Here is a 21748-nt window from a genome sequence, read left to right as displayed (position 1 = left end):
TGGCCTCTTTCTCGACTGCTGCATGCGTCTTTCTCAGTTTGAGAGGCTTGAGGACAAGCCTCATCTTAAGGGGGTGGGATTGATGCGACTCTAAGCTATTGTGCATCAGTTACAACTAGTTAGACCACCTATTGTCATTACTATCCACTAGGCCCATCCATACCTCAAATCCTAGCTATCTTTGGGTGTATTTAAACCTCTTTTATGATGTAAAGAGACTATGAACGAAGATATGAATTTCCTTTGATTTCCTTTTCCATTTCTTGCATTTACTTTCTTTCAATTTCCCTTTTACCATGTCTGATCCTATCAGTGTAGCACATGAAAATGGAGGTGGCAAGAAATATTTGATTATTAAATTACTACTGATCAAACCTTAAACATTACACATTTCTTTCTCATCCTCAATCCGCAATATTATTATAATTTTTTCAGATCATCAACTCCTATCGGAAGTATACATTGGTTTTGGTGAACAAATTTCGCGACTCTAGCATTATTGTTTCGAGAAAGCATCTACATTTGCAAAGATGCACTCTTTGAGTCGATCAATACGAGGTCAATCATTATATGACCCTCCACCATTTGCAGAGAAGATCACAGACGACCCTGTGACAACGAAAACCGCACAAAGCACGGTGACTTGCGTCTACCTTGCAAATATTGCGACATTTTGGCGGAAGGTGACGATCATATGGTGTAAGAACCTCATGAACCATTCCCTCAGCATTCGGATTGATAGCTTAGACGGCGGTTTTCATTATACGTGCAAAATCGACCTAAAGCCATGGCATTTTTGGAACAATCAAAAAAACCAAAAAATTAAAATAGATAAAAAAAAAAAGAAAAAAAAATAAGTGGCACTCCTATATATTGCAAGTGCGCGCACCTCCGTGCATTGGTTAGAAGGAAGGGCAGAAAGAAAATCAAGGTTGGTTCGAAGGTAGTGTGTCTGCTGAGAGACTCAGAGGGCTTCGGCGATGCCATCTCAGCTACTTTCCGCCCAAGTCCAAGCAATTATACTGTGTAAGATCTCTTCCTATCAACCCTTTTAAGTTTGAGATCAAATTCATATTATATCGATTGATTTCGATGCGCCAATTTGTTGCAGAGAAGAAAGTTTCGAGCTTTCTTTGGAGCTCCATGGAATCCAAAATTGCAAAGCTTCTGGAATCCTTCGCCACTTCCTCGATCCCCAGGGCCAATATGAGGTTCCCCTTCTCTCTCTCCCTTTGTCTCTCATGGAATTGTTTAGGACCCAGAAACGGGTTTGTATTAGTATAGATTAGATTCTATGTGGGATTTGGGTGTTCAGAAATGGGTCGTGTATTTTCTAATGGAAAATGTTCTAGTTTTTATGGTGAAAGGTGAAATTTGTGACAATTTGGGGTTTAGATTGTTAATTTTTCAAAACCATGTGGGGTATAAAATCGACTCGGTTTTATGAAATTGTGAGTGATCTGTGAGGTCTAAAGGGCCTTGATTGCAGGCGTTTTTCAAAGAATGCTTGTAGATTTGGTTTCTATGCCCATAGTGGTAGAAACCCATTAAATTACTTTGTAAAAGTTTTGTTCCTTTTGTGTTTCAGAACTCATGCTGTGACGATAACAGTGGAAGGTTCCACATTATTTTTTTTTATGCAGTAACCCATTAAATTACTTTGTAAAAGTTTTGTTCCTTTTGTGTTTCAGAACTCATGCTGTGACGATAACAGTGGAAGGTTCCACATTATTTTTTTTATGCAGTTTTCTGTTTTTCATAAAGTTTATTGATCTACCACTGCTCTGAAATGCTTTAGTTGTTAGGATGTGAGCCAACAGCTTTGATATTGTGTTGAAGTTTGTCGATTTATTGCTGTTGGGCTTGAGTTACTAGGACAGAGTGAATAACTATTGTATTTATCTTCTAACATATCTTGAAGATAACAAATTAGGGGAACTTTATAAAAAATTTCTCTTCAATTTTGTATTTTTCAGGTGTCTGTGCTGCTTATGGAATACTATGAACTGCCAATACTAGCCTGCGGTATTAATGAAGTTCTAGCACAATTAGCAGGGCGGAATTCATCCTCAGTTTCTACAGTCGTTGCCCCGTTTTTCCTAGAGTCATCCAAGCTAAAGGGGGAAAGTAAATCTGCAACAAAATTTGAAAGCAAATGTTCACTTTATGGTATAGAGATTGGTTCAGAAACAGCCATAAGCAAGGCTATGGCAACCAAAACCCAGAAGCCACCGCCATCCTTGCAGATTCATCATGAACATTTGGCTTGCTTTCTTCAGTTTGTCCGTATTTTGAAGTTGCCAACATATGTTCTTATCAGGCAAATAGGTCAACACATTTCTGATAAAGAAGAGTTTCAGGTATACAGCTTTTTTATTACTTTATCTAATGCAACTGTCAACATTCAGTTTACCTAGAATTGTTGTGACATATGGTTGAATTCAAGTAGGGTTTGGAGGCCATGATAGGATAGTAATTTGTATTTCTACGATTTGCTCAAGAGATGAATCGGAAAAATAGTGTATGCTCAGTTTCTCCATGTTCCACTGCTGAAAGTAAGTCGCTTAGCCTTGTTTCTTTCTCTTCCCTTTAGTTCTCTATCAATCTGTCTGTTTCCCGAGTGTACGTATATTGTCTAACTCTAGATGGTTTCTTTTTCAGATACTTTATGAGATTGGAGAACTTTTAGTAAGCACTTTGAACCTTTCCTTTTCAAGAGACAAGATCACATGGAATCCAACAAGAAAATCAAAAGACGATCGGGAGCCATGGTGTGCATTATATGGTTAAACATCTACTGTCTGTAACATTAGAGGTTGGGACAAGATCTATCGTTGGGTGCATCAGGTTGAAAAAACTTTCAGTTCTTACTGTGATTGATATATCTATGTTCAACATCATAGTGCTTAGACGTAAAACTACTTCATCTGGATTCCCAGTTTGTGAACTGGCCATGAAGGTAATGAAATAGCTTTTGCTACAATTTAAATTTACTTATGGCTTTTCGTTTCCTTTCTTTCTTGGTTTCATTAGTGAAATGGTCTATTGTCTTAAAGATGATGCGATAATCTGAATGAGTTGTTCATGTGCTCATCCTGTTGGGTGCCTTGTGGGGTTCTTATTCGAACCTGTAATGTAGTAACTACAATCATATCATTCATCAAACAACAAAAACGAATCAGTCAACACACAAAAACAAAGACTTCACTTAGTAATACGGTCTAGTGGTGTTTCTCTTCACTTGTAAGTGAAAGGTCCCTCATAAACCACCAATTTATTCCTTAATATATAATCCATCAAATCAGTTACACCTCTAATTTTAGGATCCCACATAAACAGATACAATAAGAAATATAAAAGATTGAAATAGCTTTACAACCAACGTTCCACATTCCTATTAAATATTCCTTTCCCGTAAGTAGAAATGGTAATTCTAACTAGGAGGGGGAATTGCATCCAAGCAAATAAAGTGATTGGAACACTTGAAAGAAGTATGGTTGGAATCACAATCCAAGAATGTCCACGAACTATAATTAGAAGGGCAGCAGAAAACGCAATCATCATGGTTGCAATAGCGAAGAAAAGAGTGGCAAGACCAATTATCATCTGTGTGGGTAAGGACTTTAGGAAATCATCTTCTGCGTAACGTGACGTGAGAATTCCGAGAAACGTCAGCGTAGCAGTTGTGGAAGAAAAGAGTGATATAGCATCTGAAATCATAAATAACATAAACAATTTTTCATCGATGAATGCGGGAAAGCCGGTATCTTTGTTTCCTCCAGGAATTGTGATTATTGCAGCAAACATGATGGTAATAATAAGAGCACCTACAACAGTGTAAGAAGTTGCTGTCTCTTTCATCCATTTTTCTCCTTCCTTTAGCAATCCACTGTGACTCTTTGTGAATAGTTCCCTTGGTGTCAAAAATTCATCATCGTTCCTCCACTCAAGATACCTAAGAGGTATCATATCCTCTACTTCCTGCATTGCATTGAACAAGAAGTACTGACTTATGAGAGCATAAATATAATTTTCTATAATCTTTATTATATTAGGATTAACTAGGTACATTTTACATTCCAAGGTTGGTAACATGTGTTAGGTTGTGTTAATTTTAACATTTGTACTGACATATGAGAGCACCTACAATTGGTCACGATGTTCAATTTTAACATTTTACGCATTAAGGCTTTAAGATTGTGTTAAATTTACAACTTGTGTTAGGTTGAACATCTGCTTACAATAAATCGAAAAAGCAAATAACTCTCTTTCAAAATGCAGCACCTTTAATGCAAGAAACGTTTTAGGATAACAAACTAAGATTGACACCTAGGAAGTGGATAATGGGGACTTGTAATTCAGTTGGTTAAGAACATTTCCCCGAAGTGTCGAGTCCAATTCTTCCCTCCCTCCCCCAGTCCCTAATAGTTGATGCTGATTTGGGTGATTATTACAAAAAGGGAAAACAAATTCAGAACCTCCCGAATACTTAATTTGATTCTTTCAGTTTATATGTCATATAGGCAACGTAATTAAGAATTATGTCGAATGAGAAATCCTAACCTTGTACCATTGCAGTTCACGCTGCATTTGCAATGCTGCCCCTGGAATACGATTAAGTTGTGCTTGTGCAGATGGGGACAACAGCCCAACCATGTGTAGCTTGGTATTACGTTTGCTATCGCCAAGCTGCATCACCCGCTCTTTCGCAGAGATCCCATATAGAAGGTTATAAATCTTTTCTTGACGACATTCGATGGCAAAGGCAAATATGCCCCTTCCCTCACCATTTCTTGCCCACAGAAGTACAGGATTTGCTTTACATATATGAGTAATAAACTCCACATTCCCATTCCTAACAGCGTCGAAGATTGCATAATTCGCAGTGGGATAACTCATTTGAAGCATTTCCAAATCTTTATTTATCTCTTCGCACACGAGCTTCAAAAATGCAAGTGAGTTGACGTGGACAATCTTCATTTCATATATGCGTTTGATTCCTGAGTTCGACATTTAAAACCTAAATATTTAGAACTGAAACTGCTTTGAATAATTGATTTGAATTCCAATTTACAACAAATGAAATTGTTACTAGCATACCAAGTATCTCAACGATTTTCAAAACAAGCCCTTTCTTCTGCTTTTTTGAATGAGAAACAAGCTGTTCCACTAAACCTCCGACTGCAATGGAAAAAATGTTGGTGAAACTCATGGAGCATGTTGTTAGATGTACGACCGACCTAATGGAACTTGCATAATGGAAATCCAATGTTTGTAGACCAAGAAGGGTTTCATAACCAACAGTTGACTTTTTAACCAACATGCTTCAAGCCCTATCCTAGGATACCACTAAATATGACAGTAATTAGACCTCACACATTTAAGTTCTCATTTTTTGATAGTACATTGTATCGGCCACGGAAACTATGAGAAGTGAGACATGTATACTTCGGCTTGATAACTTTTTGACAGAACATAAGACACAAAAACTTTTGTCTCTAAAAATAGGATCTGTTAAATAGTATATAATGTGTGACAAACGGGCTTTTGTGCCTTTACAGAAGCTACTAAACAAGGCCCTAGCGTTTAGTATATTTAAATAATATGTAAATTTTGTATAAATATATCGTGCCTGTTGTGTAAAATACAATTTATAAAAATTATGAAAAAAAAAAGTTATTAATCCTCTCTCCTCTCACCCCCTTGGAGAAGTCTCTCCTCCCTCCTGCATCCTCGCTTCCTCTTCTCTTTCACGCAACGGCGCTGCGGTCCACCGGTCACCAACGACTGTCAAATTATATCTCCATAATCCTCTTCCCGCCCTCTTTCCAAACCCCATGTTAGTTTCTACAAACTCGTAATCGAATTTCCTCAATTTTCGATCTAAGAAACGTAAGGATTTTGATCGGCTTTTATGTGTTTTGTAGGTATGGGAGCGGCGGGAAGGCGAAGAGCGGTGTTGGGGTGGCGTCGATGTGTGTGATGAGGCCGGAGCAGGCGGTGAAATCGAGCTTGGGTATTTTCGTGTTTTCAATCTCGATACACTGCTTCAATTTGATTTAGGATTTTTTGGTGTTGTTTTGCTATTTTAATCTGTCACTGGTTGTATAGATTGCAATACAACATCAATTGGGTTGTTGAAAGGTCAAGTTTTCTTGGTGTAATTATTGTTCTAACTAGATGCTAAGAGTGAACATGGATTTGATGCTTGTACATATATATATGCGTGTGTGTATGTGTGTGCGTGTGCGTGTGCGTGCGTGTATGTGTGTATATATATATATGCTTAGAGAAAATTGTAGTAAATTCAAATTCATTATTGTTATTTCACAGGTTCCTGAAGCTTATGATCGGCCTCTCTTCTCAGGTATTGATATAACTTCATTTTAATGCAGTATGATGCTTTAAGTTTAGAGATTGTTTTGGCCAAACAATTTCTCTGTCCACACTAATAAACTATACTAAGCTTAGAGATTGTTTGGGCTGAACAATTTTTCTTTAATTTATAATGTCGATTTCTTGTTTGAGTTTCACATTCGATTGATCTACCAACAACAGAAACCAAGGTGCGCCTCACTGGTACCGAATTTCGGTCTCGTAGAATTAAATTTGCTAAATTTAAACTTATTCGTTTAATTTCAGTCTCATTTTGGAGAATGGATTCAGTTTGAGTGTCCTCCTCCTTGATTCAATTGCACAACTCTTTTTCCTTTTTTTTTTTTTTTTTTTTTTTTTGTTTTTAATTACAGTTCTGGAGATTGGGGTTCAATAATTTGAGATTTGTTTTCTAAAATCAAAAACTGGTATATGTATCAAGAATGAAGGGAGAAAAACCAAGAAAACATAACACCGATCGAAGCTCTGGTTGGAGCTGACGTCGCTCTTCTCCTTCGTGAGGGCAAACAGGTTTCAGCCTTCTTGTTCGTGCCATTCTTTCTCGTTAAATCACAGCCGCATGATCTCATTAAGAGAGATCCAACGGTTGAGCCCATCATTCCTATTTTTTGTGTAAAATGGGGATCCTTCTTCTTAAAGAACTTGTGTGTGTGTGTGTGTGTGTGTGCAGGTGACGCAAAGGTGAAAGCTGACAAAGATGTTCGACAGAGACAAAAGTTCTTTATCTGTTTTTAGTATATTGTTCTTAGCTTAACGGGTTTTCTTTCGACTATGTTCTGTAAAAGCTTTATTTTTGAATTTATAAAAAGTTGTGGGACTCTTAAAAAAGTTAGGCAAGAAGGGAATGTGGTTAAGTGAGCTTCATTGCATGAAAAACTGGGGTCCAATACCTGCAGTGGGAGGATGGGATTCTGAAGAAAGGTTTGGTTATAAATTATGTGGGATGTATTGTGAATAACTGAAATACATGTATATAGCGTGTGCCGTCTTGATTTTATGAAAATTTTGAATTTTTTGTTTTATTTCAAATTTTTTACATTTTTTTTTTAAATAAAACCTATTGGTCACGATTTGAAAGCTGTGCGTATAGTTCTGTCATCTGGCATGTTGTCAAAATTAAGGCACAAATAGGTTGCCTATTTGTGCTTAACTCTTTGAGCACAAATAACCTATTTGTGCTTAACTATTTGAGCACAAATAGCCATATTGTGCCTCTCATCAAAGGGCACACCCATAGAGGACACATATAATAGTTTAGTTGCTGCACTGTTACTATAGATATATGGCACATACGTTGGTTCCAAATTACTTTTTGTGCGCAGTGGCCATATATTTTTTTGTAGTGAAATGAGATATCTATGCATGTTTCAGTTGTTTGTGAATTGAGAGCTAGAGGGTCGATAACATAGTGTCACAAGGTTGGGTGATAGTAAGTGTGCACCATGTAGCAATGAAATACATGTCATCATACCTGGTAAATCCATATTGTGCGATGACTATGCATGAAGATTTATGTATCATGTAGCACTGAGGTGCATGGGATGTTGACTTGGTAAATTCGTATTAAGAGATCACTACGAATGGGATCATAACCTGGTAAAGTCGTATGTGCGATCAATATTTTCGAAAGATGATTGTGGCATGGTGAATCCAAATCGTGCAATCATCTTCTCGAGTCAGTAAGTGCTATAAAGTCAAAAAGGGTAATCATGACATGATAAATTCGCCAGCAGCCCAAGTGCTGCCAGGTCGAGGAAGGAAGAAGAATATGGGAAAATTTTCATACTTGGGTTTTATTGTGTGAATTCTCTATGCAAACCTTGAATTTTATAAGTAAGGAATTTTCGAGAATTCAAGCAATGCTTATATCCTAAATTATAAATATTCTTGGAGTCCTATTTTAGATAGGTTTAGGATTTGTCTATTATGGACTACAACCTCCCTCCCGGTTGCCTACTAGGGTTTATGTCTATAAATAGTCGTGTCAAATAGGGAAAACGATAATCGTCATTTACGTCTCAGAACTCTCTCAAGTTCATAGTTTCTCTCAAACTACTTTTTTGACTTGGGCATCGGAGGCCTTTTGGTGGATACATTCCCTCCTTTTTTGGGTGTTTGTCAATTAAATTAACGATGTTTCTTGATTTATATGTGGAATTTCGTCAATTCAACTGTACGAAATTTGCATCTATAGTGGCGATGATGATGGTAACATGGGTGAGGGTGTGGTTAACAATAAGGGTGGTGGAAATGGTGGTTATGAGGTAGTAGGATTGATGATGGCGGAGATGGTGGAGGTGGTTATGATCGTGGTGGCCCGGTGATGGGGTGGTGATGGGAGATACTAGTGATGATAGGTGTAGGATCTAGTGGCAATGATGCTGGGTGGTGGAGATATGGCGGTATGGATGCTATTTGCGAAGACCATTGTAAGGTGGTAGTGGGGGAGTACAAGATTTTTTCTCTTTTCTTAAAATTCTGACCTTGTTTTATACTTAGTTTGTGGTTTTTATCTTTTTATTATGTTATTAAATTTCACATGAAAAATAACTTTAATGTTTTACACAATCTAAGCTAATATTGTATTTTATGTTATTCATTTTATGGGTCTATTCTTAAAAACTAACACAAACGCATTTTGTATTTCTCATTACCAAACATGCACTTATGCTCCCAATAATCTCCACAAATGAAGAAAACTCTCCTAATAATCTCTCAAATTTAGCAAGGTAGGGAGGTATTAGTGATAGTAATTTAGTGTCGAACTTGTCATCTATGTGAGTTATAATTGAGACCTTCTACATACAAGTAAAGATAAATATCATGTACTCCCTTGGTTAAAGTTAATCAGGAATTCGAAGTGGATAACCCAAATTAGATCGTACCTTTTATGCAACACTTCCTAACTTGTTAATGATGGGAGAGGAAGGGGAAAGCAAACCTGAGCGAATTGACCTCCTTCCGTTATTAGCTTGGGAATTTTCTTCATTTTGATCAGTTACAGAAATGTTGTTGATGCGACGAGGAGGTTGTATGTCTATGCCTATCAAGACAAGAAAAATATGTCATAAATGTGAAAGCAAATAATTAATAGAAAGCGAAGGGAGTCTGTTGTACACTAACTGTCATAAATCCATTGTTGCCAGAAATTGAGCTCCACTCCACTCCGCAATGAAGAAGCCATTCGAGCCAAAATTTGTAAGAGGTACGCCACTCCGTCCTTCGAAGTAAAGGCCAATTTTGGGCAACGGTTAATTAAATCCCATGAGATATCTGTTTATTTTAAACATTAAGAATTTTTCAAAAATAATTAGTTTGCTATAATAATTTGTAGCTATGGGAAAAAGAGTAAACTGTAGCTAGTTTTGTAATCACGATTTTAATTTGAAAACCAAAAACTTGTTTGATAAATACTTTTAATTTTCAGGTTTCATTAAAAAAAAAAAAAAAAAAAAACTGAAAGCTATTTTTTCGGTTTTCGAACTTCGAATTTCAGTTTTTTTTTTTTTTTTTTTTTTTTGGAAATTTGGAAGTAGTTTTCTAACAACTGAAATCATTATTAAAATAACCCTTAATTTTCATTTTTGTAGTCCTCAACAGCATGTTAGTACTCATATTTAAAAACTTTTACCAAATTCTTTGGATGGAAAACAATTGGCGATTATTGTAACGCCATTAAGTCCTTTGTCTGGCATTAAATCTTCAAGTGGAGTGACGGAGTAGAGATATCGAGCCATATGCCAATGACCATACAAATAAGCTAACACAATTGGAAGTTCGTTGTTTGAATCGGGAATGCCGAGTAATTTTTCGTTCTTTGTTACCATGCATTGAGCCATTTCGGTAATCCCCTTAATTGCAGCAATAGCAAGAGCTGTCACATCCCCTGATGCTTTTATTTCCAAATCGTCCTCTTCCATCAACGACACCAATTCTCTGACAATATCCACATGCCCAGCCTCAACTGCAAAGTGAAGAGCTGTCTGCCCGGAGAATGGATGCCTTACTCTTACTGCCTCCGGATGTTGGATGTGAAAGTCCCTTGCAGTTTCCCAACGACCAGCTTGCACAGCCTCAAAGAAAGGTTTACACCGACTATATTCAAATCCTGTCAAATGTATCGTGTTTGTTATTGTTAATTTCCCCATACTTGTTTAGTTTGATGCATGAACTATTCTGTAGTTAAACTTCAATCATAGAAACGATGGAAGATAATGTTAAGGCTTCCTTGTTATTTAACTTTTTAATGAAGTTATATGGAATTATATGACAACTAGAAAAATTATATGGGATCATTGTGATTAACACTCCAAAGTGTTAGGAAAATAGAGCACTGAAATTTAGTCACAAAGAAACGCAAGAAATCATTCGTGTCTTTAATTAAATACACGGTTTAAATATGTTCAAATAAGGCTTTTTAGCCAAAATGGTAACCGATATCGATATTTTCATAAATTTTTATTCGATATTTCTACTTATGTCGATATTTTAAATACTAGATGACACAAATGTGACATAAAAACATAGTATCTTAGCATTTTCTTAAGAAAAAAGTATAGACGATTATTTAATTAGATAATGAAATAGGAAAGGATTTTTTTTTTTTTTTTTTCCTGTTCTTTTGGCAAGGAGAGAGACACACCTGATGGATGTAACACGCGTGACGTGGCCGCCGAAACACCTTGTGCCATGGTCTCCGAAACACCTTGTGCCATGTTCGACCTGTGATTTGGTGGAGCATATCATATATATTATCTAAAAAAACAAAAAATTAGCAAAGAAATTAATGTAGCCTAATTACTACTTACGGATTGAAAGGAATGGAAGCCAACAAACTGCAGCTAGCTAGTCATTAAACTCTAGTAAGTATGCAAATAAAACAAAGGCTTGCGTTGGCAAACTAATAAGAAGAAAATGGAGGAAAGTGGGAAGCTACTTAGAAATGAAGAGGTGCATGGGCTGTTTTTCCTGGAATAATATTACGGATTAGCTGGACACGCAACTTCCGCTGGAATATTGGTATCATATTCCTAACATAAATGCAAAGTTGGGCAAAGCCTTGTTATTAACTGAAGAGGATTCAATAAGCAAACCTACCTAAAGGTCGAAGGAGTAATCAAATGTAACCAATACAAAATAACAAAAAGAAAAAGGGGGCAATAGCCACGCTCAGAAAGCCAGGAAAGAAAGAAAAGGGAGGTGACTTGAGTCCAGAGCCCTCACGATTGTTCCTTCAGTATTCTTGGGGTTCCTGGCAATCTATTTGTCTGTTTGTTTAAAAATATTATCTCGGTAACCAGTGATCAATGAACGCATGGTTACTTATTTTTAGATTTGATATTAAGAATGAAGAATAAATAGATATGCTTTTAGTATTTTAACCTCTACTCTTAGACCTGGTTTGGTACTGAGGTGATTCTGAAAAAAGCTGCTATCAAAAAAAGCTGGGAGCTGTTTTTGTGTTTGGTAAACACTCAGCTTCAGCTTTTTTTCACGGTTTTGGGTGAAAAAAAGCCAAAAACAAGAAACTGCAAAACCCAACTTTGAAAAACCGGCTTTTTTCACATATATTTTACATAAAAGTTTACCAAACACTCTAATACTGCTTTTTTTTTTTTCAAAAGCACTTTTACAAAAAAGTTTACCAAACACTCTGCTGCTTTATTTCACAGCTGCTTATTCTCACAGCACAACAGAATCAGCTTTTTTTCAAAGCACAACAATACCAAACCAGCCCTTAGTATCACACAGGAGAGTGACCAAGAAATTGAGACTCCAATATTTTTACTTATGTCATATATTCCTAGTTGAAAGTTGACCCATAGAGTTCGTCTTTTTTTATGTAACAATGACTTATTTAAACTAAAATCAGTAAAGGATTTAGTACATAAATTGTCATCCACAAGAGTCAATTGAAGACGAAAACTATTAGATTGTATTTCCAATTTAAAACTTGAAGGTTAAAAGTTATGAAGCCATATTTGACTATAAATGTGGTGCTGCAAGTTATTTTATATACAATGCATATGAAATCAAATTTGACTTTTAACTTTTAACTCTTGTAAATTGGAAGGAGTCTAGTCAAATTTAGAGACAAATATAATTTTTGTATCTTATGTGGTGAGAATCCCACATTTAGGGCTATATCAAATGTCAAATATGACTTTGCACTTGAATCATATATGAGTATAACTTTTCTAATACATTGGAGATATCTTATGGTTTTATTAATATATAGTAATATATATTCTCCACACCTGCAATGGCCCCGATTCATGTTAGGGAACGTTGAAGCAACCCACCTTTTATGAATGGTGTAAAATATGCTCATTGTTCAAGGTTTAATTTACACATCTGATTTGGGGCATTTTGGCCATGATTTGGAGCTTTTCACTCATACTCCCCCTCAACTTTAAATCAATCCTCCAATTAAGTTAATCTTGTACTAGTGATTAAGTTGAAAACAAAGAGGTTACTAAGAAATACAAACGATTTATTCTACTCTTAAGTTTTCATTTCTTTCTTCTTTTGTTATTCTTCTTCTTCTATGTTACTATCATGATGGTATTAACGAGCTAGTCTTGCTTGCGCATTTGATTCTGAAGATTTTGCAGTTGCACTCCAAGTAAAATGTGAGATAAAAACTAATCTTCATCCCAAGAATCTTGTTCTTCAAGCTCCCAAACCGATTCACACATGTTAATGATAAAAACTTGTTTTTTTTTTTTTTTTCATGAATTGAACATGAAATTGAAGTTTGGAGGCACCACATGAGAAATGGCATATTATACAGCCAGTCAAACCATGAGACAATTTTCAGTAGGTTTTGATTTATCTAAAAAAAATATTTAAAGCTTGATATACACTTAGCATTGTATTGATTAGAGCATACGTGTCAAGATGACCTGACCAAAATAAAACCCTGCCTGATCTGTAGGTTTGGGTTGGCTATTTCAGCCCAACAACCTTTAATTTAGTGGACGTCAAATGTTGGTTAATTATGTGGCTTATGATGCCTGGCCTCGTAGTACAACTCATCCTCACCATATCTTGTCAATGTGAATGTTTATTCACATTTGTTGGTTACAATAATGGGCTGGTCGATCGTGGATTCGTTAGTTCATAACTTCATATACATTGACCATTTTCAACTCAAAAGTAACATAATTTAGGGTTTGGTTGTTGAGCTACAGTTTGCTGATTTGGCATGGGATCTGGTTGATCTGGCCCTGTCCTTATTTCTCTGGGAGAATATACATTATCTGACTGTTTTGTGCTGAAATTCGGGTTAAATAAATAAAATCGTTTGCAGAAAATAACAAAACCATGCACAGGGAATGTTGGATGAAATTTTATAAATTTTATAAATTTTATCATATTATCCTTTGTTGGAGGCTGTTTGGTTTATGTGTTTTGAAGGAGGCAAATCCATTTTTTTAGTTTGAACTTGTGAAGCTTTGAGAGCATCTAAAGTGAAGTGCTTAAATAGGGACAATCACCGTATAAAACGAGTATAAAACAAACATAGGGACAAAATAAATCTTCAATAAATCGGAGAATGAGTCCCTAAAGTATAGTAACTCACCGAATGTTTGATGTATGTACTCACATATATTGACTGTATAGGAACTGAAATGGTAGACCCATTTTTGCAATTTGAGTGGAAAAGTTGGTAATGAAAGAACATCTACGTTTAGATGTCGTTAAAATGGCCAAAGTGAATAAATTCAAGGACCAATTCTATCGATTTCAAATCTCATAGACCAAATGCAAATTTCTGAGACCATTTTGACTAAAAAGCTTTCAAACAATAAAAAATAATGCTAAATGCACATGAATATGAATATGAATATGGTTACAAATATATGAAATTTATGGTAAAATTAGACATTATATGTCCTTGAGATAATTTACATTTTACTACAATGCTTGTGATTGATTACGTGTGTGTGATTGCAGGAGACTCATTTACCGTAAAATCTCTATATACTAATAATGTTATGACAAAACCAATTTTATAAGCATAGGAAGATTATTACTTAATAAAGGTGTATTAAAAAAATGATTTAGATATCCTTAATGAAAGTTATATGGATACAAATTAAGAACGACATTAGCAGTAGAGCATACAAATTTTGAAGATGTAGCATTGGAAAAAGAGTCACCTAATCTCTAAAAGCTAGTACATTTATGTAAGAATAAATTATTGGCTTCTTAATTGATGGGGTGTGCTATCCACACATCCCATTTTACTTCTCACACACCCTTGTTAATTTCTGCCGTTTGATATTCTTCAATTCACCAGATCCAACGGCTGAAAATTAAAAGGGTTCATGAAATTGATTCCCCCTCCCTCCCCCCTCTTCTTCCCCTTGAAACTACCATTTAGTCTTACTTTACCCATTGAAATTGGTTTTGTCTTACTTTGCCTCTGAAACTGCCATTTTATGTCTCATTTAGGCTTAGTTCACTCTATTTTCGTACATATCAAAAAAGGTGTATTTGCAGCCGTTGGATTCATTGAGTGGATTGAATTAAATTTGAAACACAACCCATTATTTGCTTTTGTCGACGGTTACAGCTATAGCTCCACACCAATCCGTAAGAGAGACAGATGGGGTTTAAAATAGAGTTGTCAAAAATGGAATTGAGATTGTTTTAGCAGGCAAGTTGGAGGACCCAGAAACGGGTTTGTATTCGTATAGATTCTGTCTCGTATAGATTAGATTCTATGTGGGATTTGGGTGTTGAGAAATGGGTCGTGTATTTTCTAATGGAATGTGTTCTAGTTTTTAGGGTGAAAGTGAAATTTGTGACAATTTGGGGTTTAGATTGTGTGTGATTGAAATTGAAAATGATGTTAGTTTTTCGAAACCATGAGGGGTATAAAATCGACTCGGTGTTATGGTGTGAGTGATCTGTGAGATCTAAAGGGGCTTGATTGCAGGCATTTTTCGAAGAAAGCTTGTAGATTTGGTTTCTATGCCCATGGTGGTAGAAACCCATTAAATTACTTTGTAAAAGTTTTGTTCCTTTGTGTTTCAGAACTCATGCTGTGACGATAACAGTGGAAAGTTCGACATTATTTTTTTTATGCAGTTGTCTGTTTTTCAAAAAGTTTAGCCATCTACCACTGCTCTGAAATGCTTTAGTTGTTAGGATGTGAGGCAACATCTTTGATATTGTGTTGAGTTACCAGGACAGAGTGAATAACTATTTTATTTATCTTCTAACATATCTTGAAGATAACAGATTAGGGGAACTTTAAAAAAATCTCTCTTCAATTTTGTATTTTTCAGGTGTCTGTGCTGTTTATAGAATACTATGAACCGCCAATACTAGCCTGCGCTATTAATGAAGTTCTAGCACAAGTAGCAGGTCGGAATTCATCCTCAGTTCCTACAGTCGGTGCCCCATTTTTCAGTCATCCAAGCTAAAGGGGGAAAGTAAATCTACAACAAAATTTGAAAGCAAATGTTCACTTTATGGTACAGAGATTGGTTCAGAAACAGCATTAAGCAAGGCTATGGCAACCAAAACCCAGAAGCCACCGCCATCCTTGCAGATTCATCATGAACCCTTGGCTTGCTTTCTTCAGTTGGTCCGTGTTTTGAAGTTGCTTTTTAATTACTTTATCTAATGCAACAGTCAACATTCAGTTTACCTAGAATTGTTCTGACGTAGAATCTGATTGAATTCAAGTTGGGTTTGGAGGCCATGATAGGATAGTAATTTGTATTTCTACGATTTGCTTGTGAGATGAATGGGAAAATTAGTGTATGCTCAGTTTCTCCATGTTCCACTGCTGAAAGTAAGTCGTTTAGCCTTGTTTCTTTCTCTTCCTTTTAGTTCTCTATGAATCTGTCTATTTCCCGAGTGTACGTATATTGTCTACCTCTAGATGGTTTCTTTTTCAGATACTTTATGAGATTGGAGAACTTTTAGCGAGCACTTTGAACCTTTCCTTTTCAAGAGACAAGATCACACGGAATCCAACAAGAAAATCAAAAGACGATCGGGAGCCATGGCGTGCATTATATGGTTAAACCTCTACTCTGTGACATTAGAGTTTGAGACAAGATCGATCGTCGGGTGCATCAGGTTGAAAAAAACTTTCAGTTCTCACTGTGATTGATAGATCTATGTTCAACATCATAGTGCTTAAACTTTCATTTATGGATGATATATTAAGGATGATGGGATAATCTGAATGATTAATTCATGTGCTCATCCTGTTGAGTGCCTTGTGTGGTTCTTATTCGAACCTGTAATGGAGTAACTACAATCAAATCATTCATCACACAAGAAAAACGAATCAGTCAATACACAAAAACATGACGTCATTGTAATATGATCTAGTGGTGTTTCTCTTCACTTGTAAGTGAGAGGTTTCACATAAATCACCAATTTATTCCTTAATATATAATCCATCGAATTAGTTACACCTCTTATTTTAGGATCCTACATAAACAGATACAATAAGAAATATAAAATAATGAAATACCTTTACAACCAACGTTCCACATTCCTATTAAATATTCCTTTTCCATAAGTAGAAACAGTAATCTAAACTAGGAGGGGGAATTGCATCCAAGCAAATAAAGTGACTGGAACACTCGAAAGAAGCATGGTCGAAATCACAATCCAAGATTGTCCACGAACCATAATTAGAAGGGTAGTCGAAAACGCAATCATCATGGTTGCAATAGCGAAAAAAAGAGTGGCAAGACCAATTATCATCTTTGTGGGTAAAGATTTCAAGAAATTGTTTTCTGCGAAACGGGACGTGAGAATTCTGAGAAACGTCAACATTGTGGTTGTGGAAGAAAAGATTCTTTGTAAATAGTTCCCTTGGTGTCAAAGATTTTTTGTTCCAACACTCAAGAACATTAGGAGATACAATAGTCTCTACTTCCTGCGTTGCATTGAACAACAAGTACTGACATATGAGGGCATAAAATATAATTTTCTGTAATCTTTATTATATTAGGATTAACTGCCTACATTTTACATTCCAAGATTTGTAACTTTGTGTTAGGTTGTGTTAGTTTTAACATTTGTATTGACGTATGAGAGCATCTACAATTGGTCACGATGTTCAATTTTAACATTTTACGCATTAAGGCTTTAAGATTGTGTTAATTTTACGACTTGTGTTAGGTTGAACATCTGCTTACAATAAATCGAAAAAGCAAATGACTCTCTTTCAAAATGCAGCACCTTTAATGCAAGAAACTTTTATGGAAAACAAACTAAGATTGACACCTAGTAAGTGGACAATGGGACTTGTAATTTAGTTGGTTAAAAACATTTTTCCAAAATGTCGAGTCCAATTCTTCCGTCCCTCCTCCAGTACCTAATAGTTGATGCTGGATTTGGATGATTATTACATAAAGGGAAACAAATTCAGAACTTCCCGAACACTTAATTTGATTCTTTCAGTTTATATGGCATATAGGCAAAGTAATGAAGAATTATGTCGAGTGAGAAACCCTAACCTTGTGCCATTGTAGTTCACGCTGCATTTGCAATGCTGCCCCTGGAATGTGATTAAGTTGTGCTTGTGCAGATGGGGACAACAACCCAGCCATATGTAGATTGCTATTATTATCTCTATCGACAAGATTTCTCACCCAGTCTTTCGCAGAGATCCCATATATAAGGTTATATATCTTTTCTTGACGACATTTGATGGCAACGTGAAATATGCCCCTTTCCCTGTCATTTCCTGACATCAGAAGTTCAGGATTTGCTTTACATATATGAGTAACAAACTCCACGTTCCCCCAACTAACAGCTTGGAAGATTGCCAAAAGCACAATGGGATAACTCATTTGTTGCTCTCTTCGCACATGAGCTTTAAAAATGCAAGTGAGCGGACATGGACAATCTTCATTTCATATATGCGTTTGATTCCTGAGTTGACATTTAAAACCCAAATGTTTATGACATAAACTGCTTTGGATAATTGATTTGAATTCAAATCTACAACAAATGAAATTGTTACTAGCATACCAAGTATCTCAATGATTTTCGAAACAAGCCCTTCTTTTGTTTTTCTGAATGGGAAACAAGCCATTCCACTAAACCTCCCACTGCAATGGAAAAAATGTTGGTGAAACTTTTGGAGCATGTTGTTAGATGTACGACCGACCTAATGTAACTTGCATAATGGAAATCCAATGTTTGTAGACCAAGAAGGGTTTCATAACCCTAGAGGTGCCCCTTTGACCGACAGTTGACTTTTCAACCAACATACCTCAAGCCCTATCCTAGGATACCGCTAAATATGACAGTCGTTGGCAAGGTTCTAAAAGACACTAGGCGCTAGTCGGGCAGCGGGCTGGGGCCTAGCGCCTAGGCGGAGCTTAGGTGGATTTAAGTAAATCTACTATATTTCATGTAAATAATGTCTGTTTATACTTAAAATATATGTAATTTCATCAAAAACTACAAAATAGAATGACATATATATTATGAAGTATTGGAACATAATGAAAACATGAGAACAAGCATATAATGTGTGTTTATTTAAGTATTCAACAAGTCTCTTACAATTTATTGAAAAAAATAAAATGCATATGAAAGTTATCTATTTTCTTCTAAGTGAGTAGCAATCTAGGTGGGTCTGGGTGGGCTAGGCCTAGGCGATCTAGGCAGGTGCCTCAGCAGGTTCATGCACCCTTTCTTAATTTTCAAACGCCTAGACATTAATCAGAGTGGTGACTAGCCGCCTAGTGTATAAGCGGCGCTAGGCGAAGATTTTTAGAACAGTGGTCGTTGGACCTCACACGTTTAACTTCTCATTTCTTGATAGTATGTTGTCTCGGCCACGGGAATTGTTAGAAGTGAGACATGTATACTTTGGCTTGATAGCTTTTTGTCAGAACATAGACACAAAAGACTTTTGTCTCTCTAAATAGGATTTGTTAAATATTATAGGCTTATTCTATCAACACCCCACATATTATTGATTAAACCCCACATACTTAATACACCCAACATTTGCTTTTTCAATTAAAAATTATCTTAATACACCCCACATACTTTCTCATAATACCCTTACACCCCCACATTCTTCATCTCTTATAATACTCATTTTTAATTTTTATAAATTAAATTGACTTAGTAAAGAGAAGTCTACAATCTGGTTTGTTGAGCTTGAGTTTCATTGGGCCATCATAGCCAATCTCATTTTCTCTGTCTCTTAAGCCTTTTGCTAACAAAAAAAGATTTCTGCTAAAAAATAGCAACTGGGAGTAACCTAACAGAGCAAAAGTAAATCCCAAAAGATGAATAAGAACAGAAAAGGCGTTGCTGGGTTGGCCTCCTATGAAATTGGGTAGTATGGAAAGCAACAGTAGGCCTACATAATTACCGATGTCGTTGAATAATTAAAACAATAACAAATATGAAATTTTACCTCATGTGAAGCTTCTGAAATATTGATATCGTGTTCCATTCGTTAATTTTTTTCTCAATCAACATGTTTATAGTTTCAATAGTTAGAATTTTATTCAACAATGGAGTGGAGGGTGAGATAATTTTGATAGTTGAAGAAGATAAATAATAGGCTAAAAGTAATTTGTGGTGTATTTAGAAATTTCTTATTTTCTTTAAACCTTGTAAGGTCGAAATTGTCATTGCATAGTAGGATACATAAGTCACTTAATATTAAATTTTAATATGGGGTGCTAATAAAAAAAACCCATATTATATAGGGAGTTTTAACGAAAAATCTATGATACTGTTCACTTTAATGAAAAACCATATATTTACATTAAAAGGTCAATCCTGGTACTGTTTATTTTACCCTTTATTTTATTCTTATCATTAAAACTCATAATTTTCAAACCCCTTTCCATTAGTTTTTCTTATTATATAATGTGTGACAAACATGGCTTTTGAGCCTTTACAGAAGCTACCAAACATGGCCCTAGTGTTTAGTATATTTAAATAATATGTAATTTTTGTTTAAAAATATCATGTAAAATACAATTTAAAAAAAATATATGAAAAAAAATTTATTGATCCTCTCTCTCCTCTCTCCCCCTTGGAGAAATCTCTGCTCCCTCCTGCATCCTCGCTCCCTCTTCTGTTTCACGCAACGGCGCTATCGTCCACGGGTCACCAACGACCGTCAAATTATAACTCCAGAATCCTTTTCCCGTCCTCTTTTCAAACCCCAGGTTAGTTTCTACAAATTCGTAACCGAATTTCTTCAATTTCAGATCTAAGATACATAAGGATTTTGATCGGCTTCTGTGTGTTTTGCAAGTATGGAAGCGGTGGGACGGCAAAGAGCGGAGTTGGAGTGGCATCGATATGTTTATATGCAGGTGGAGCGAAGGTGAATGCTCATCACGTTTTCTTTTGACTATGTCCTGTAAAAGCTTTATTTTTCAGGGTGTATTCAAATGAGATTTTAGGGAATTTTAATTCTTTTAATGAATTTAAGGGTATTCAATCAGGATTTTAAGTGATTCTTTGAAATTCAAGGTGTATTCAATTAGAATTTTAAAATAGTTTATTAAAATTCTTAGAAATCCGGGTATTCAATTATGATTTTAAAGAAGTTTATAACATTCTAGATGTATTCAATTAGAAATTGATTATAAAGATTTTAAGAAAGTTGAAGAATTATAGGGAATTGGAGAGATTTCGTAATGTATTTTAAGCATCCACAAATCTCACCTCTTCCCATGATATTTCAAGGGAATTGAATCAAAATTTTATATGGAATCTCTACAAATCAATTAAACTCAAACCTAAGGAAAGTGAAATGTTTTAAAAATGTTGTATGGGGTTATAATAGACCTCAAACCTAAAGGGCTATTATGTAATTTACCCATTTAAAAATAAAACAAAATTAAAAATTACAAGGGCCCACCACCTTCTTCTCCACGGAGAGAAATGGCAATGGCATCCACCCACTTTGCCCTGCTCTTGCAGAATGACCTGCTCCATGGATAGGGTCTGAATCTTGCTCTTTGACATTGCGAAGAGGTTCGAAACAACTTTTCTTTCTCTCTATCTTTGCTTAGGAATAGCCTACACATAAGAAAATAGTCTTCTAAACAAAATTGAGATGAAGAAATGGGGTCAAATCCCTAATTGGAAACAACTGGGCATGTCTCATCACCTTGGATCCCTCTGAATTTTTAGGGTAAAGGGTTCTCCATTCTCGTCATCCGCCCATGAATTTCACATGAATTTTAATTTGGGAAAAGTTCTGTGCTTCACGTCCATCAAATTCTTAATGGTGGTGAGAGTGTTGTGAGCGGCGGTGCTCTTGTCGGGGTCCGCGTTGCTTCTAACCTCAGTGGAGCTGTCTCTTCAGGTTTCACTTCGC

At 35.8% G+C, this 21748-nt stretch overlaps 2 protein-coding genes and 1 long non-coding RNA gene across 3 annotated transcripts in view; 2 read left to right on the top strand and 1 right to left on the bottom strand.

Annotated features, from left to right (window-relative positions):
* The window catches only part of LOC137707796 (uncharacterized), a 69818-nt gene extending 62400 nt beyond the window's left edge, over nucleotides 1-7418 (top strand). Inside the window, exons 5-6 of the long non-coding RNA XR_011064730.1 lie at nucleotides 6750-6906; nucleotides 7067-7418. This is a non-coding gene — a long non-coding RNA (uncharacterized lncRNA). The remainder of the gene's footprint in view (nucleotides 1-6749; nucleotides 6907-7066) is intronic.
* LOC137707634 (uncharacterized) lies at nucleotides 531-3024 on the top strand. Its single transcript, XM_068446550.1, has 4 exons — nucleotides 531-766; nucleotides 907-1026; nucleotides 1112-1211; nucleotides 1977-3024. The coding sequence occupies exons 1-4, from the start codon at nucleotides 531-533 to the stop codon at nucleotides 2415-2417; spliced, it is 897 nt and encodes a 298-aa protein (XP_068302651.1). The 3' UTR covers nucleotides 2418-3024.
* On the bottom strand, nucleotides 3263-9388 carry LOC137707795 (ankyrin repeat-containing protein NPR4-like). Its single transcript, XM_068446716.1, has 3 exons — nucleotides 9338-9388; nucleotides 4564-5181; nucleotides 3263-3981 (listed from the first exon to the last, which is right to left on the bottom strand). The coding sequence occupies exons 2-3, from the start codon at nucleotides 5011-5013 to the stop codon at nucleotides 3373-3375; spliced, it is 1059 nt and encodes a 352-aa protein (XP_068302817.1). The 5' UTR covers nucleotides 5014-5181; nucleotides 9338-9388; the 3' UTR covers nucleotides 3263-3372.
* Nucleotides 9389-21748: the final 12360 nt, after the last annotated feature.

This window comes from Pyrus communis, chromosome 11 (genome assembly GCF_963583255.1).
Source record: "Pyrus communis chromosome 11, drPyrComm1.1, whole genome shotgun sequence".
In the NCBI taxonomy this organism is placed as follows: domain Eukaryota; kingdom Viridiplantae; phylum Streptophyta; class Magnoliopsida; order Rosales; family Rosaceae; genus Pyrus; species Pyrus communis.
The sequence above is the reverse complement of the archived record's forward strand: the minus strand, read 5'-3'. Positions and strand labels throughout refer to the sequence as shown.